The sequence below is a fragment of the Motacilla alba genome, chromosome 4, assembly GCF_015832195.1.
Source record: "Motacilla alba alba isolate MOTALB_02 chromosome 4, Motacilla_alba_V1.0_pri, whole genome shotgun sequence".
NCBI classification, from domain to species: Eukaryota; Metazoa; Chordata; class Aves; order Passeriformes; family Motacillidae; genus Motacilla; species Motacilla alba.
In genome coordinates, this window is record NC_052019.1 from 48,239,704 (window position 1) to 48,259,103 (window position 19,400).

General features: G+C 41.2%; 1 protein-coding gene across 1 annotated transcript; it reads right to left on the reverse strand.

Annotated features, from left to right (window-relative positions):
• Positions 1 to 5,658: 5,658 nt before the first annotated feature.
• CISD2 (CDGSH iron sulfur domain 2) lies at positions 5,659 to 13,132 on the reverse strand. The gene is made up of 3 exons (XM_038135292.1): positions 12,965 to 13,132; positions 7,084 to 7,295; positions 5,659 to 6,064 (listed from the first exon to the last, which is right to left on the reverse strand). Exons 1-3 carry the CDS (start codon positions 13,065 to 13,067, stop codon positions 5,975 to 5,977), a joined length of 405 nt encoding a protein of 134 aa, XP_037991220.1. The 5' UTR covers positions 13,068 to 13,132; the 3' UTR covers positions 5,659 to 5,974.
• Positions 13,133 to 19,400: the final 6,268 nt, after the last annotated feature.

Sequence of the window (19,400 nt, forward strand, 5' to 3'; positions counted from 1 at the left end):
GCTGGTTGATGATTGGTGATTGATCAGTTGGTGATTCCCTCTCCTTCCTCATTTGTGTTCCAAAACTTGCTTTTCCCTATTGCTGTTCTTCCTCACTGCTGAGGCACTCCTTTGTGCCTTCCAGGACTGTCAGCTCTGGTTATACAGCAAGTGGTACTTACATGCTCAAAGAGCCAGTTGGGGCCATCATAGACTGGTAGTAAAGATGTTGGTGCCGACAGAAAAAAAGACGGAGCCTGAAAATGAGATGAGGGTTGTGGGATGGCTATAAGGACTGGGGGAGGGTTGTATGGGATTGGGATGACTGGTTCTCCACCTGTGTACCTCAGCCTTCACACAACATGATGTCAAGAGAGAGATGCTGTTCTACAGCCAGGAGTAACCTCTGTTGATCAAAATCCTGCTCTTGCCTTTTAAGTTTGGTATCACTTGACAGATACCAGCAAATCTGTCTGGCTCTGAGTAAGTTGTTGGTAACTCCATTCTGAAGCACGGGGTCAGTACAGCATCCATCAGAATCTGGAAGTTACTTTGTTATTTTTTGAAAAGGCTTTTAGACCATGCCTGTAACTGAGGTGGACAACACTCTCCTGCAGATTGCTACACTACAGTTCACTGAACTCATTTTACAGGATACTGTGTAGAATACATTTGATGGTGTCTAAGTTTTGGAATTAGTAAGAACAAATAACTTCTATTTCATCTTTTAAATTTTTAATATGCAGAACAAAAAATGTACAAAAATACTTTTAACTATTTAAATACTTTTGATGTTGACACTATTTGCGGAGAGTCATATGCCATGCAGATGAACTGTACATGCATGTCTTTGAATAAGCCTTACTATCTAAGCAAAAAGAAAGCTTCCTGAGAAATACCTAAATTTCATAGCCTGCTGTTCCAGCACAATGATAAAAATGCCAGGAAATTATTTGGTAAGTTTTCCCCTAATGGTTGTCAATACATTATATTTCTCTAACTCTGCACACTGCTGCTCTCTCTGCTTCCTCGGGAGTGTGCCATCTTTGGTTCAGTTTGTCTCCTGACCCGAAAGGAAGGTGCTTTCAAACTGCACCTGATGGATTTGAAGCTGGAGCAATGGTTAAGGGTGCTGTGCTTGGGCATTACTGTGACATACGTGGACTTCTGTGCCTGTTCTGCCTACTTCACGTGCACTCCTGGTGTCCCCCTGAACCAGTCCTGTTCAGTATCTTTACTGATGATCTGGATAAGGGGATTGAGTGCACTCCCAACAAATTCATGGACAACACCAAAGTTGGGTGGCAGTGGTGCTGTGCTGGAGGGCAGGAAGTCTCTGCAGGGGATCTGGACTGGATCAATGGCCTGAGACCAACAGAATGAGGTTCAACAAAGCCAAGTGCTGAGTCCTGCCCTTGGGTCACTGCAGCCCCTTGCAGTGCCACAGGCTGGGGGCAGTGGCTGGGAAGCTGCCCGGTGGAAAAGGACCCGGGGGTGCTGGTCAGCAGCGGCTGAACATGAGCCAGTGTGTGCCCAGGCGGCCAAGAAGGCCAAGGGCATCCTGGCCTGTATCAGCAGTGGTGTGGCCAGCAGGAGCAGTGATTGTCCCCTGTAGTGGGCACTGGCGAGGCCACAGTTCCAAGAGCTGCATCCAGTTCTGGGTCCCTCACTGCAAGGACACTGAGGTGCTGGAGCATGTCCAGAGATGGGCAATGGAGCTGGGGAAGGGTGTGGAGCACAAGTCCTGTGAGGAGTGGCTGCGGGAGCTGGGGGTGTTTAGCCTGGAGAAGAGGCAGCTCAGGGGGACCTTACTGCTCTGCAGCTCCCTGACAGGAGGGTGTAGCCAGGTGGGGGTCGGCCTCTTCTAGCACAAAACCAGGGACAGGATGAGAGGACAGACTCATAAGCTTTAAGTTGGATGTTAGGAGGAATTTCTTCACAGAAAGGGTTGTTAAACAGCGGAATGTACTGCCCAGGAAGGTGGTGGAATCATCTTCCCTGGAAGTGTTTAAGCAAAGACTGGATATGGCACTGAGAGTCATGGTCTTGTTGAAATGGTGATCATAGGTTGGATTCAGTGATCTCAGAGGTCTTTTCCAACCTCATTGATTCTGTGATTTTGTGAAATGCACTTAGTTTTAATAGGAGGTTAAGTAATTAGAAATTGTAATGTTGGTAAAGCTAACTGATAAGATGAGGAAATAGTGTTCAGTTCATCAGTAACTGTCTATAAAATAGTTCTACTTGAGTAAAACTTACAGGAGTTCACTTTTTTGTAAAGCTTTATAAAAAGCAGAATTCTCCCATAGGGATCACTATGCCAAATTTGGAATGTGTTCAATAACAGAAGTGTGATGTTGTAAGGATTACAGCCCTGTAAATTTGGACACAACCTTAACTATGAAAGCAAACCTCTGATGAAGAGCTCTTGTTCGTGACAGCCTCTAATACTTCCTCCCCAGCAAAACAGCATGCCATAAATGGGATTTACCTGTTCCTTTAACCTCAGTGTGCTCTTGGTTATACATTAGATCACTTCCACAATTCTGAGTGTCTGAATAAGCGATACCAATGAAAACTCATCTTGTCATCTTTTTTGTTAATCTGAGTGAGATTGAATAGATTTTTCTTTCCCTGCCATTTTATGTCGGTATTTCTCATGAGACCCCTTTCCCCCAGCTTTTATTAAATCTTCAAAAAGTATCAGGTTGGAGCTATTACAGAGACCTGCAGATCTAAAATTAAAAGCTTTAATACTTTATAATGTTCTCTCTCCTTATCTTCCAGAAAGAAAGAAAACACTTGCATCTTTTCATTAAATGATAGGTCAGGACTAAGAACTGAAGAGAAAGAGACTGGGTTTTTTTAGTAAGCATCATGACAGTTTCAGCTGCTTTTGAATAGCAACTAACTTTGAGAGATTTGATTTCAGTTTTTATCAGAGTATGGGTGAAGCACGACATTAAAGACCACTTCCCTTTTAACAAAATGCCTTGAAAATCGTTACTGATTGGCATAAATTCAAGGCAGTTAAATCATTATGCCATGGTATTCCCTTATTTGCAGGAAATAAAATAAGAGCACACTGCAGTAACTGATAACCAGAGTCCTGCTGTCATGCAGACATAATCAGAGGCATACTGTGGGGGAAGTCTGAGTGTGCTGTTCCAGAAGGTTCACAAGAACCTCGGCAGCAGAAAGGTCTGACAGCAGAAAGTGTTCCCAGCAGCCAGCATCCAGCAGTTACAGCAGGCAGCATATGGGAAAAGACAGAAATTGTCTGTCTGCAAGCAGAGAGTTGAACAGGCATGGGGATGTGATGATGATGATGTGATTATAATCACTGCTTACCTCTCTTTTTCAGCCGAACTGAGCTTTTTATGGAATTTAAACTGAAGTCTAAAATTAACTGTGAAAGAGTCATGGTGTAATACAGACACAAAATGGATGGTAGTTTCTGCATCTTGCTTTTTAAATAGGAGTGCAAGAGGTCAAATTTTTGTTCAATTGCACTTCAGTTACATTTACTTTGTCTAGTAGTTGCCCCAAGTCAGACACCTTTCCCCAAACCTGTTTTACAAGTTTATTTGTATTCTATTATAACCATGTTCAAATTAATTATGAAAAGAAAGGAAAACATTGCTGTTCTTGTAGAGTAAATATGTGTCACAAAATGCTGATTTAAATTTCCCCAGATTTTCCATCAAGACTGAAGAGCTGATCCTGTGACCTCAGTATTTATGGCAAACTTATTCCTGTGTATGGAGCTTCCCAATTAGATTAAAAAATTGGTTCAACTTCTCAGTTGCTGGTTCAACACAGAGCTGGACAGGCACTTCAGTTTTTAGCTATCTATCATCTCATCATCTCTGTAGACTTTAGATACAACAAATTAGTAAATTCTTTGAGATTTTCTATAGGAAGTTCTGTGGACATGAGACAGTATTACCTTGACAGATTTTGAAATCCAAGGAAATTATGATTTATCTTGCTTGTGACTCTTATTATATTATCTTGTGGAAGTTACTAAAATGTCCTTTCTACAAAAGAACTGTGACTTACTCTTGCAACACTACAAATTCGTTCCATGCCCTTACAGATACAAGCACAAACAAAAATATTGTCCCTGTTTATCCTACAGCCGTGTTTGTAGATGGCTATTAAACTATCTCATCTAAGAGCAAGTAGGGAGAAAAAAATAATTACTTAAGCTGTGTTAAAGATGGAATGAAGAAGTTAAACCTTACATTGTTCTTCTCTTCAAGGAGTTTTTTTGGGAGAAACAAAACCATGTTGCTCTATTACTCACTTTAACAAGGTTTGTCTTAATTTAACAGGTTTGGTTGTGATTTCAGAGGGGAACCAAACTGTTTGAATACAGAAGTATCCTGAGAAAAGCTGGAAGTACATACAGGCCTATGTCTAATAAGTCTGCTACAATAAACTGTGGTTTTTAAACCCTGGAAAAAAAAGAGTCAAAGACAGGGCTACATTTCACAGTAATTTCCTCACCAAACCCAAGAATTGGGGATTGGTATTCTATATACATCTGTAAGTGAAAACAGTGTAAGACACTTACCTTTATATATTTTTCTCTGTTATAAATGTTTATATCCTAATACATTTATGGTTTGCTTGGCTGTTGAGGTAAGACCACCATGAAGTATTTAAACAGTAAACATTATACCATGGTTCTGCTACACACTTTGTAAAAGCAGGCATTTAACACACAGTCACATCCTGATCTGCCATCTTTTGCTGCAAGACAAGAGGTTTTGGAACCTAGAACTACAACTACAACTGTCACAAATGGAGGAGGAATGATCTACCTTAACTCTGCTGCTGCTGCTGCTGCAAGAGTGCTTATGTGTGAAAACAGCTTTCTGACTCTCTTTCAGCACTGTGGTGATCAGCTTTGGCAACAGCTCTGGAACTTCCCACCTAAAAATGGGTCAAATGAAATGCTGTTAAGGAATGGGCGAGATCTGTCATGGTACCATTGTCTAAAACTGTAGCATGGACCACATTTTTACTTTTTAACTGACAGATATACTATTTCATGGGAGAATCAAGCACTTTAGAATAATTAATTAGAAATCTAGCAGTTAGGTAAGTAGTAATTATCTGCATGTGAACTTAAGCCTCAGCACAGCAATGTTCTGACTTGCCTAAATAATAATTCTGAATGGGTAACAAGCCAAGAGAACAGCTCAGCTCTGCATCCTCACTTCTGTCTCTTAACCCATTAATTCCTTGAAAATTCCTATTGCAAAAAGTAGTGACTGTAGTGCAAGAGAACTTGCAGGAGGCAAATTTGTGTTTCCTTACCATCAACACAGGGCCCAAAATACAGGGATAAAGGTGGTGGGTAAACTGCTCAACAGTTTGGTTTATATATGGCCTTGAACTGCCAGCACTCCACCTGGGATGCTGTGTGAAACTGTAGGGTTTGTCTGAGCTGGGCTGCTTTGTGCAAGACCAACAAACTGCCCACTTAGGCACCACGCAGGCCAGACCTTCAGCTTGCATGACTTAACACTGATCTGCTGCCTGAAGATACATTCACAAAGGAGAAAGTAGGCATCTTTTTCTCCCCCATTAAGGTACACTTAAATTTGTTTCTGAAAAGCTAAGTAAAACATGATTTCTCAGCAGAACAAACTCAACAGAAAAGTGCACTTGAAATAGTGACAGTTTTATAATTGTATGTTCATACAAAAAAGGCTTAGTTGTAGAAAGTCAATTTATTATTGAAATAAACGACTTATTTACAGAAATAGGTACTTTACAGTTTTACAAAGCAGGCAAAATTCTTCTCAGAATAAGGTACCAAAGCAGTGACAAATTCATCACTGTCTAAATGTAGTTTATTCCAAAAAGAAATCTACAGCAATCATGAAACTAAATCATACCAATCACATAACAAAACGCCGTCCCTTGCAACTACAACAGTATAAAATACTTTTTATCAGTCAAGACCTAGATTAAACATCTGCTATACTTCTTTCTTCTTGAGTATTAGTGGACCTACATTATCTCCCGTTAACTCATTGTGCTTGTTGTGGGAGCCATCACAGACAGGGAACTGAAAAAAAAAAAAAAAACCACAAGGAATTAGCATAACTCTGTACAGCAGTTGCATGGTGATTTCTGTATTTCTTCCTACGCCCTGACTGCTCTGATAATGTTGCTAGTTCCTCCTGTGATGTCCTGGTTCAACGTCAAACTCCCTGTCTCCTATCACACACAGGATACTAAGGACAACAAACACAGTTAATGGGTAACTAAGTTTGTGAGATCCTAAAATAGCTGTTCTTAGAGACAAAGTCAGGGACAAAGCCTTTTCCGTGAAAGAACAGCAAACAAAACAGCCATCACAGCTGCAACTGGATTTACTGTGCAACTATTAAGAGTGCTCTTAATAGATTTAGTCATTTGCAACCAGAAAGTACTTTTTTAAGAGAAGCTGAAATAGTTAGCTGAAGTGATTAGTCCAAAGTGAGAATAGCTGAGTTAAGCTGCCTCAGTTCAGGGCAGACTTTATTTGTTTTTATTAAAAAAGGAAAGCATTTGGTCCAGGGAAAACAAAACCAGTGTGTGGTCAGGACATTCAAAAGTGAATCAGGAAATGAAAACAGAGGCAAGACAAAATACACTAATTTACATCTAGTTGATCTGGGGGATATGGAATATCCCAGCCAGTCATCTCACTGCTCTGGACCAGATAGGAACCACCAACACAGGCCCAGCCTTATTTTAATTCTAATATGAACACCTTTCAAGCATTGTTTTTTGCAAAATAAGAGTAGTTATCTCTTAATTAGTTGCAATATATTTCCAAATAGTAAAACAGGTTTGCTTGGTTTTATTCTTACTCACCTGTTACCACTCTCTAAACATTTCTAGAAAAACCCTAATGTGTTTCTTTCAAGTTTCTACAGTTGCTTTCTTCATGTAGACAGGTTTGTGCCATTCTGCAAAGTTCAGGAGCACGTTCCAATTCCAGACAAAGGCAACAGCTCAACACAGAGCAATCCACCACCAAAACACTGCTAAAAATATGCAAGTTTCAGTCTCTAATCCTACAGCAGCAAAATGTCTTACCGTCTTTGAACGCCAACACCTGCAGTAAGCTTTAGTGAGGCACAGATCTTCAATGTTGATCTCATTCACTACTTTGGGATTTTCCTTCTGGATCTTGAGGTTAATCAAGCTATCCTTCTGCTGTTTCTTCTTGGGGAGGAAGGGACGAACAGCAAGGTAACCGAGCAAGGCCAGCACGCCCAGGAAAGGCAGCAACCGCAGCCATTCTGAAACTAGAGATAAGGTGGGATTTAGGCTGGCTTTTGGCACCACTCCAGGATGGTGCAGCATCAGCTACTTTCACATGGCTCAGGCTGAGGGTATGAAACGGGGCTGCTCAGTCAGCAGGGCCCTCAGAGCAAACAAGATTCCATTGGTGAGTCTCAAGGAAAAAAAAGAAGACATAGATTAAGTCCTAGGATTTACTCCAGCCAAAGTAAAAATCTGACTCCTAGAATTTAATGAATTGAAATTAATTGATGAAATTGAATTCTATCACTCTAGAAGATGATTCAATGGAAGAATATAAAACATACAGGAGATTTACTGAAATGGGCAACCCTAAGGCACTGGCAAAACCTTCACCAATCTCTTTGGTTTTATTTTTCAGGCCTGTGGTTGCTCAGGGATCTGCAACCAGTCTCTACAACACAGAGAAAGAAAGACACCTAAGATCGAGAGGCCAAGTCACAGAAAATTGCTTTTTACCAAGGTAAGGAACTTCTTTCAAGTACAGGTAAAAAATAAAAGTATCCACTGCAGATCTGGCTGCCCTGCTACATCATTACAAATCTTTTAGGCATACTGGTAAGAAAAGACTTACTGGACTTTTTAAGAAATGCATCAATAATAGGCATTTATATATATAAGGTGGATCTACTTTTCCAGCAAAACATGCTGTGACAATACTCCAGAGCAATTTAAACACCATGGTGAACTAAAGGTTGAAAGCATTTTTCTAAATTTCTGGAGAATAATTAAATCTAAACACTCATACAGAAGGGAGTTTAAAAATATTTCAGAAGAGAAAGAAAAAAGTATAACAAGCTGGAGCACAAATAGCTGCACAAGCACTTTTTAAGACAAGACATTAATCAACTTCTAAATTATTTACTATCAGAATATAGCAAGATTTTGTTCTACAGATTGTTTTTTGAAATTAAGATGTACAAGAAAGAAAATACAACAGAGCAGGCTAAGTCTGCCAGGTGGGTTGTAGCCCTGAAAAAATACATTATTTATATAGCTTGATTTTATTTGTACTAGTAAAACACATGTTTATGCTAATACTTCTCCAGTTAGAGTCCAATGGATTTTTCTTAAGGATTTGAATTTTCTGGAACCAGACCACGTAATGAAAATAATTTGTGGGATTAATATTTTGTTCTTTGTTGCCTGTGACTTGACAGCCACATTCAGTGCATTTATCTGGAAATGCATCACAGCTGCATAAATGCTGAAGGCACTGCAAGAAGTCTCAGCAGTCATTCCCCAACTGCACCTGCAGCAGTCCCTATAAATCACAATCCACCACATTCACTAAGACTCACTGCAATACATCAACCTCTGGCGCTCCTTCCTTAGTTCCTCCAACGAGCTGCAAGCCCTAAATAATAATTAACACTGAGATACTTAAATCTTTTCAGCTACACAGAATCCTGAGTTCCTGGACAGCAATGCCTGTTTGCCTTTTCTATCATTACTTTTCCAGAACACTCCATCAATTCCACCAGGAATCCAAATATACTTTCTGACCTTACCTGAAGGACTGACTTGGAATGTATTTCAAAAGAGAGGAAAAATATTTGGTCACTGAAGAAAAATTCCCAACTTTATATTTAACCTGACTATTGGCAGAAATGTGGATCTCTACAAAGCTATTCCTCTGAACTCCAAGACAGAACAGACATTCCAAGAGGCACACCAGAACCAGGGCATCTGTCAAGTGTGTGGTGTATAAAAGTGGGCTAAGATTGAAACACAAAAAAGGACGTGTCTCACTCTGCATCCAAATCAGAACTGTGGTCATGTCTCTGAATGGCTCACAGCCAGCTGGGTTCATACAAGTGAAAAAGGAATGTGACAGCTGTAACCTCTGAGAAAGGAAATTAGAAATAAACATGAATAGCATGTACAAGGCTGTTATTTAGGATGGTTATTATTTAATATTTGTACCAAGATAACTGCTGATAAATAGTTTTGTCCTCACTAGCCAGTAAATTCTGTGCTTACTTCTAAGCTGGGAGTCTCTGGAAAGCCCCCAGTCACATTCATGTGTACAGTAATCATAAACTGGCTTGTTACTGACAAAAGACTGCCTGAAGCTCCTGTGTTTAAACTGAAAAATCAATGTGATCATGTTCAAAGGCATGAGATACAAGACACTGTCTGGGTGAGCAGGGATGGGAAAAACCCTTCATCCACACTAAAGCAATGATGCCTTCCTCCAAGCGCAGACTGCTCTGGTTTTGAAGCCATGCATACCTTTCTGAAGCAGATGTAGGGCAATTCACAAGACTTTATTTTCACAGCTGACAACTCAGAATTCAGCCATTACACTGATTCTGGAGATTCTTTATCGGTTCTGCTGCATGGGGAGAGGCAGATTTTGGAGACAGAAATGAAGAGTAGTGTATGGAACAGGTCAGTCTTCAGACTTGTGTTAGATAGAGACTAATCCCAAAGATAAGTCCTGGAAAATATCAGAAACCAGAGAATTCCAAGAAGCTGAGGCAATGGATATTTTCAAGGAGAGGTGGTCTTAATTTTTAGTCCAACAGTAACACATCCAAAACCAAAAGAAACACATACACTGTGAACAAAGGTACAGACCAGCCACTGAGAGGAAAATCAAAGCAGGTATTCCCTGCTTGTCTTCCATCAACTACTCCTTTGGTACCTTTGACTCATGTTTCAGCTACTTTTTGTGGAAATAACCCTATGCAGACTCAAAAGCAGCTTCTTACAGTAACAGCTCATCTGCAAATCAAAATTTTAACAAATATTAGCTACCAGTCAAAAGGAACACTGGAACTGTGCTTGTATAGTCTCTAAATTGATGACATTCTTCATGGAAATTTGAAGTACTTGCTTACATTCTCTTCAGAACTAACAAGCAGATCTATCCTGGTTTTGGTTGTTTGCTATTTTGAGGTCTATTTTAATGACACCATCCAGGGCAAAAAGCAATGGTGGCATGAGACAACACTGTTCACTTCCCTGAACTTGAGAAGACTAAAGAAGCAATGACAAGACACTGGAAGAGGCTTCTGAGCAGCACAGCGTGATAATTTAGATATCCACTTTCAAACCCAAGGTCAAACATTCTTTCCTTCCTCCCTCACTGCTTTTACCTTCAGGAGGTATGCACTGGATGTTAGCAGTTCTTCATTCTGCTTTTCTAAGGTCACACCAGATAACAGATATCCAGATCTCTAACCAGCACACTATACAACATCCTACAAAAAACCAAAATGCTCTATATACTTTTGTTCTGTTGTTTCTACAACTGATGCACTACAGGAACTGAAATTGCATCTGCCTACAACCTAATGAGAGTTTAGAAGCAATAAAAGAGTTAAAAGACTGCACAGTTCCAAATCTGGATTCTGGCCTGCATTTCCAAACAAGGTCTATGTTGCCCAGTGTTTCATAGTGCTGGTCCCCGATTAAGTTCAACAGATGTCACCAAAGGGCAAATGTTAATGCACTTTAAATGTTTTTACACCAATGTTACTTCTCACTTTCCAAAAAGGAGCAAACTATGCCATTTACCAAAGAATTTACTTCGTAATCTGTAATAGTAGCAAACACAAAAGGTCACACTGATTTTCTCTATTGTCTAATAGTCTTTCCTAATGATAATTCACTGCAAAATAACCCCAGGACTGGGAATGCCCTGCTCTTAGAGGCTTTAGGACAGGACAAAGACCACAACAACACAGAAGAGGCAGCACTTGCTCAAGCAATCATTTTCTCAAATGAAACTTAAGACTGACAGCAGCTCTGGGTGCAAGTAAGCACACAACTCTTCACCGAGCAATGACGTTTCAATGACTTTCAATAACCTTTATGCCCTAAGAGATGATAGTTTTTAATGTAGGTGCCTAGGATGCAGTGTCCTTCAATATCCTTCTCAAAAGTCTCACTGTGTTGCATTTACCCTATGTCATAATGTAAAGCACCTGTACAGTTTTGCTTTTTTCCCTCCATTTTCATTCATATTCACCCTGGGAAGGAGATGTGTAAGCATGGTGGCAGATCCTAGTCTAGCTCACTATTGAAAAAAATTTGAAAATGTAAAAAAGTTCTCTCTATATGTATCTTTAAATATACCTTTGTCTCCCATTTTTAGAGTCCATCCAAAAAATCACTAAGAACTAGAGGCAGTGCATTTTTCAGGTACGCTTTAAATCCTACCAACCAGCTCTCAAAAGCAGTTTCTGACTCAGCTCCTTCTTTTACTTTTGTTTAGTATTTTTGGCACTGACATTTCACATGTTTGGTCTACATTTAAGACATCAGTTATTTGCTTCTTGTCCTCTCTCCAAATTCAAGGATGTACCTTGAAGTCAACAGGGTAAACAATGTGACAACAAAACAGTTCTCCCACACTGATCACACCAGGTAAAAACCCAAAGCCCTGATTTTGGTGAACATACCAAACCTTCCAGAGGTTTTCAGAATAAATCATATTACTACTATGCATTATGAGTACAGAAGACTGCACAAGTAAAAACCTGTCACAAAAAGACACGGTTAGACAAGTGAAGCAGTAAGATACTAAAATATTACTAAGCTTGACAAATTTTAAGTCAAGTTGTGGTTACAATGGCAACTGGCTTCATTAATAAACTGCCAAATACTAGAAACAGGAAAAGTTGCATGGCTCTGTAGTTTGTTTTATCCTCTCCTACCTCCCAACTTTTTAGCAGCTCAATTTCTCTATTTGGTAAATATAATGAACAGCTTTTTCACATGAGAGAGTACTTGTGGAAGAAGAACAGTTAATTTAAAAGAGATTTGCTTGTTTCTGAGGAAGATAATGAGACTTGCAGTTCACAAGCAGCATGAACATGCTGGATAAAAAGAAGTGCTCAAAGCCGGCTTTAAGTAAACCGTGCCTGCTCTAAATTTAACAATTTTCCAACACTATTACAGTCGTGGTGTTAGTGCTGCAAGATATAAGGCTGATTCTGCACTTTGATAACTTTTCCTACTTCTACTTTCTGTGAAGAGCGTTCCTTCCTTCTTGTCACCGAACTAATCCTGTCACTTGACCCTGCCTGAGGGCGCGCCGGTGTCACCACGGCCGAGCCTGGGCTCCCAGAGCCTCGGCGTGCAGAGCACCGAGCGCCCGCAGAAGCCGCCGCTGCTCACTTCTCGTTCTTGTTCACTCTGCCACAGGGCTACGATCAATGAGCGGGTGTTTCTACTCCCTCACGCAGAAAATACTGACCAAAATCACTAAATTAAAAAACTATCCTAGCTATATGTATGTGGCAGGTTCCCAGAAAGAGATTTTTTTGGTTTAACTCGGTTCAGATGCTGTCTTTGACCTGTGAGGCAGACGAAGAGGCCGTGCTTTAGGCCTGCGGCTAAATCCCAATCCATCCGGCGCACGGCCTCTGGCCCACCGGAGTCGATTCCCAGAGGAATTTCAGAGGCGAACGTTTTTTACTCTGTCCCTGCACTTCATCCTGACAGCTCCCCTGCCCCACACGGCCCCTACACCTCCTGTGGGGTCATCTCCTGCTGCGACCGCTCAAGGTTTGGGGTTCCCCGTGCTGTGACGCGGCCGGCAGACAGCGAGCGATGCCCGGGGCGAGGGGCGAGAGCCGGATCCCAGGCAGGACCGACGGCGCCGCCGCGGCGGGAAGGGGGTCCCGCTCCCCCCGCCTACCTGTGAGGCGGATGAAGCCGCCGACGCTCTCGGGCAGCGGCAGGCGCTTGAGGTACGCGGGCAGCTGGACCTTGACGATGCGGGCCAGAGTCTCCAGCACCATTGCCGGCCGCTCCCGCCGTGCCCCCGCGCGCCGACCCGCGATGCGCCCGCCGCGCACGCGCCGCGGGGCGGGGCCGCGCACGCGCCCGCCCGGCCGGGCCCGTGACCCCCGCGCGCCGCCCGGGCCGCGCTCCCCCGCCGGCGCCGCTAGGGGGCGCTGCCGCCGGCGCGAGGGGTCGGGAGCGCTCCCGGCCGCCAGGGGGCGCGCGGGCGGGGAAGGGAAGGGAAGGGAAGGGAAGGGAAGGGAAGGGAAGGGAAGGGAAGGGAAGGGAAGGGAAGGGAAGGGAAGGGAAGGGAAGGGAAGGGGACAGCTGGGAACATGAGGGACTATATTTAGTAATATGTGGCTTATGCTTTACAGGTTTTATGTAATTACCTGTCATCACCCTGCTGCGTTCAAGTTGTATTCCATGTTGATGGTCTTATAAATATTGAAGTAAGAAGATTGAAAGTTTTTTTTCATGTGAAGGAGGCAGGATAACGTGAGTGCTGAGAGGTTTAAAGTTACAGGGAGAGGCCCATCCACCTCGTGTTTGGCAATAATTTGCACAGAATAAGACCTATCACTATGTTTGTTTGTTTGTCTTCACTTTATTTTTATTTTTATGTCTAGGAGACTGGACATTTTTTGGCATAGACAATCCTCCGTGTATAGGCAGATGAAAAAGTGAGAAGCATTTTGTTTGGGTCAGTTTAGACAATCCATCCACACCTGGAGACTCTAATGTTAATCCCTTGGTCATGACAACACCATTTGGTTCAAGGTGCTTTACCTATCTTAAGTGAATCTATCAAGTGCTAGTAGCATGTAGCACAGAGCATGAGTAGGAAAGCTGCACAATCCTGCAAGACCTATCTCCTTCCTAACATGATCCTGACTGAAGCACAGTTCTCTCTCTCTCCCTCAGCATACTGAAATCCCACCATATCTACCCAAATCAGCTGTGTACTTCTCCTGCTGGAAAATACTGGAAGCTAGGTTTAGGATAAATCCAATTTATTTGTGCCTCTGGCCTATTACTTTTCTATCTGTGGCCCTACATTAACATTTCCTGATGAATCATCATCTTTAGCTAGTGGGAATATTCCTGTGATCTCAGAGTATCTAAGTTCCCCACCTCACCTAAATTTATTCATGTAATGACTGCGTCTGATGTCCTAAGATGATTCCTCCTTGTCTAGGCAGATGCCAGCTATTAGACAAGATAATGAAAGAGTGAAACACTTGGTTATTCCTGTAAAAATTATACATCAGATGTCATGATGTGACCTCCTTTGTGAGATTTTCTGAGGGAAGAACACATAAGGTAAATACTCCAGCCCTAAATCAAGCAACTTCACGCTGAGATTTAGAACCTCTGTCCTACCCTCCTCCTCCCCAGATTCTTCTGCTCTTCCAGCCTTCTCTGGATGCTGGGAGCACAGCTGACATTGTGAGGAAGCTTCTGAGCCCTGCTGTGCTGCCTTTGATCAGTGCTGCAGTCAGCACGCTGCAAGTCCATCTGCACACGTTGCAGAGAGGAATTGCTCTCCCTGTGTCCCTCCTGTTATGTAGGGATCAGCTGACATGAGTCACGGATGGGTTTGGTTTATCAAAGTCTGAAAGTCACAGATTATGGCAAAACTATAAAGAAAATGAAACCTGAATGAGATCCTTAACCAAAGCAGAAGTGAAAAGTGGTCTTTAGAAGCCCAGTTTGAACCAGAGCACAGGAGATGCATGTTCACCCTGCAGTTTGGCTGCAAACTTCCCGTTTGCTGTAAGGTGGGAAATGTAAGCTTCAGGCTTGCTCAGTCCTGTAGGAAAGAACAGGGTTTTACACAGTAATCCATCTTTAGAGACAACATTATTGGTTCAGAACTTAGTCAACATCAGGAGGTTTAGCAGGTAGGTGTGACATCTTCCCTCTGTTACACATGTTTAACACCCTATGTGGACATTCTTATTCCAGAGGCAGATTGCTACTTCAGGATTTTATCAACGTATTTTTCAACTCAAATATCAATATTGTTTGCTATCTGGAAAATTTTCGCACTTTTTCATGGGGAGAGTAACATGCAACACTTCGTTCTTGTATATTTAGTTTCAGTCTGTGAGCTGTTAAAAAGTAGAGATTGCCTCTGCTTGTGTGTTTCATGCTAAATTTGGCCACTGAAACTCTGGTATTGGGAAGATATGTAGAAGTTGCTGTAATAAAAGAGCAGCACAAAAAGCTCAAACACAGACACTTGAACAGAACCTAGGTCACCTGTGTGGGAAGATGAATATTGCTTTCAGCACTAGGTATCCTCTATCACTGGGATTTTTCATCTAGCAAGAACATTACAGATAAAATGGAGCAAGGAGCCCACATGAAGAGATCTCCATCCAGAGGGCTAGCTCAGGTCTTTGACATGGAATTCCCCAAGCAGTGCCCAAATGAGAACCAGCCCGTGCTTCAATAAGAATGGTAGAAAAGTTTGTGGTGCAGATGATGTTTGGCAGAATTTGTTCTTATCACTACAACATAGCTGCACTGATCCTGCTCACAGCAGAAATAAGAGCTGCCTTCAGCATCCACAAGCTGGTTGGTCCTGGTCCAACAGACTGAGGATAGATTAAAAGAATCTGTTTGTGTTCCTCCTTGTGTTACCCTTTGAAAATTGCTCTGTTTCCCTCTGCCCTTAATTCAGCTGTAAAATGAGATAATATTTACTGGTCTGTCTAGAACATGTGAGATTTGCAAAGGAGAAGAACATTTATAAATGACATATTTATAAATGACATCTATTTATTTTATTTTACCTAGTACACAACAGTAAGGATAAAAGATAAAAGGTTCTGAGGCAGCAGACACACAGTTCTTACATCAGTAAAACAAGCCTAAGTAGCACAGTAATTTGCTCAGTACTCTTTCATGGTAATGAGCTTTTCTATCAAGAGGATGTCTGGTGTTGTTTCAGCCATTTTCTTGGAATTGGTATTGCCATTTTCCAAACCGACCACCTGGAATAATGTCTGCAGCAGGCTAAAGTACTACTGCCAGCTAAAAGGGCTGGCTCTTGTGATCAGCAAACACAAGTCTCCTGTCTAGGAGGAAGCTAGATCTGTCCCTTTGTATTTAAAACATTTCACAATGGGGTGTGATTAGCTGCTGTTCCTGCTGTATGCAAAGATCTCTCTCTTCCACTTCCCCAAAAGCAAGCAAAATCATTACACCCCAAAAGAGCTGTAGGAACTGTGATTCACTGAGTGCAAAATCTCCATCAGCTAGTTATGCAGCACTGTCAACATCCAACTATTAAATAACTGAATCTCAAAAACTAAGCAGACTAGCTTAAAATTGGATATAAGACCATGAAGATACAGTTACTTTCCTGTATTTTATGCATAATAACATTGTAAGCAAGTTGCAATTGCACTGCACACAGGTTAGGTTTTTATTTCATATTTTTACATCCAAAGGTTTAGTTGCCCAGAGAAGAAAGCTGAGAGTGTTGTGTTTTCACTTGACTCTGAGACCTGGCACCTTAAGTGGTTTCTGCTGGTGTTTATTGAAAATAGCTACCTGTCCATGGTGGGCAAAGTATTTGAGAGAAAAATAAGTTTAGGAAACAAATCACATTTATAACAAAATCAGTGGGCTAATCATGTGATACCATAATGTTCATGGTATAAAATTACTACTAAATGAGCATGGCATTACTTTCTAATCAATCTAATGTCCAAGAATTTTACAATGTAACCATTATGTTTTGAAAGGAGGTGCTATCATAATTGCCTAAGTAACTGCAGTGTCCCACTAACAGCGTGTATTATTGTTGAATTTTAAAAATCCCTGCAGCTTAGAATGGCACTTATTGTTGGAGATTGTAGGGAATTAATTTTGAAGAGAATGAAAACAAGCATGTAAAGAAAAATTGCAAGATTTCTAGGAATTGCATCAGGTTCCAACATGGCAACTTTGTACATGAGAGAACAGAACAGTAGACACTATTTTTATTTATTTGAGAAAAATGCCATGCTTTGATCTCTCAGCCATGAGTTTAACACTTTAATTCCTTTCTCTGATTGCTACTCCTGGGGAGTGGGAAATGTTACCCATGAGCTGGGTATAAAACAAAGTTGAATAAATCCCCAGCTCAAGAAAAAAAAAAAAAAAAAAAGTGTATTTAGGGCTAACTTCCCAGATATCCCCAGCCAAAGTTCAGTTACTTTCTACTTACATTGTATGGGGGTTTTTCCAAGCTGGTGCTGTATTTTTATGAAGTGGTTATCACTGGTAGTGGTTTCTACAGCTACTCTAACAGCTGCAGAAATAGCACAAGATGAAACTATGAATATCCACTCCGTTACCCTAAGTTGAATTTGCATTTATTTAAAGCACAGAAAGCAACAAGTTGAATGACATGAAACTGTTGCAAAAAACATCAGTCAAGTAACACTAACAATGCACAAGAAAGTACACAGTAAATTTAATATTGCAATGAGTTTTAAATTTGGACCCATTACACAAATCACCCAGTTTTTCCATCTGCACTAGGTAGCTGATCCAGTATGTACTGCTCGTGAGGATCCAGAATGATCTGATTGCTGGTCACATACAGACTTGCATAGATTTGGAACTTCGTTGGCTTCCAAGGAGCTGCTATTTCACAAGTTTTACTCAAATCAGAACAAGTATCTTTAGGATTCACTAGTATGTTCATAAGAGACCAGACATTTTATTGATTTGTAGCAAGTTCTGCCTGGTTTGTTGCAATAAACCAGACTGCAAAATCCCTGATTGTCCCCTGGGAGGAAGCTGCAGTGATGGAAAACAGATACATCCTCCCCTTCACTAAAGGACCTACAGAGGACAAAGCTGACATAATCTGGGAAGAACACACTGTTAAATGAACAGATGTGAAGTAAAACCACTATCAAAACATTACAAGCTGTGCTCATGATGGGAATTCTGGGGACAAGAAGCTGTATGTATATATGTCAGTATATTCTCAGCAGCAGACCACTCACCTTTCCTTTTTAAACTGCATTGATGAGTGAAGACTGTCTATTCTTGACCAGATATCTGAGGATATTTTTTTTCCTTAGTACTTTACTCCCTTGGCATAAGAGCTCTCACTGAAAGATGTTTCCTTCATTTTGGAAGGCAAAGGTGAGAACGCCACAAGACTAATTCCTGTGACACTGTGCATTTTTTGGCACTGGCTAATTATAGCACAGAAAGACTACCAGCTTCCCTGCTGAGGACAGAGTAGATGAACTCTGCTGTAGGACTGCACTCTGCTCTTGAGTTCTAGCTGTGTCACAATACCCAGTGACACTGCAGGGAAAGGGCAGTTTGTCATCCCTTCTCAGACAGCTGTGCAGCACTGAGGAGATTTCTGAGCCTGGCTCCCCTTTTCAAGGTTAGCCAGGTCTGGCACTGATAGTGACCCATACTCATTCTCTGTCATCTCACATGCCTCTTTAGTATAGACAAGTGCATGTCCAACAGATGGAGAGGAAAGCCAGAAAACAGTGGCTATCTTGATTCCAAGGCAATGGCATGGAATAGTTTTACAGCTAGTAAATAAGCTCACTTATGTCTATCTGACTCGTGCTTTTTCTTTTTTATTATTTTTTTCCAGACATTCCCCATCCTCTGGACCATAATTCAGTTATAGCACAGTGCACTTCTAGATCTGCATAGTTGGCTATTCCCTAGATCTTTAAGTTACTTCATTTACTTTTAAAGATATTGCCAGAAATTTATATAAATTCTGTACTCCAGCCCAGTGCACAGAACTGTAAGGTCTGTAAATATGTTTTAATAAGATGCTTTCTCTGCTGATTCAAAGGGGAAAAAGGTAACTAACACAAAATGTAGGATATAAACATATCACTCCCAAATTTACACAACTTACATTAAAGGAAATGTAATCCTAATGGCTGTGAAAGGTACATGATAATTGAGAGGCATTCATGTTGAACAACATGCTAGGAGAGTGCTTTTGGAAACTAGGAAAAGATCCTGGTGCCCCTTTTTATTAGAACAGAAAGGCTTTTATTGAAAGCTAATGTTGTGATAGTGTCTATACTTAATTTATAAAAACACTTGCAAATGTTTTAAGCTGCTTTCTGAAGAGAAATTAAACTATTTTTGTTTAGGTTTTCTTTTACTTTTGTGTGAGTTACTTTGACAGTTTCAGGGACAGAAATGTTTTGATTATTCAGGAAACAAGCATAGTAGAAACCACTGATGCACACAGTCCCTCAAATTGCCTGTCCATCACGATTTGATACTGTCAAATATCCTGAATGATGAATGGGTAAGGGTATCATTTAGTCGCCAAGTACCCGAGTCCTCCA

Coding starts and splice junctions, on each gene's coding strand:
- CISD2 (XM_038135292.1), bottom strand. CDS start 13,067: ATGGTGCTGGAGACTCTGGCCCGCATCGTCAAGGTCCAGCTGCCCGCG. Junction 7,296..12,964: donor CGGCTTCATCCGCCTCACAG/GTAGGCGGGGGG, acceptor CCTTATCTCTAG/TTTCAGAATGGCTGCGGTTG. Junction 6,065..7,083: donor GGTGTTGGCGTTCAAAGACG/GTAAGACATTTT, acceptor TTTTTTTTTCAG/TTCCCTGTCTGTGATGGCTC.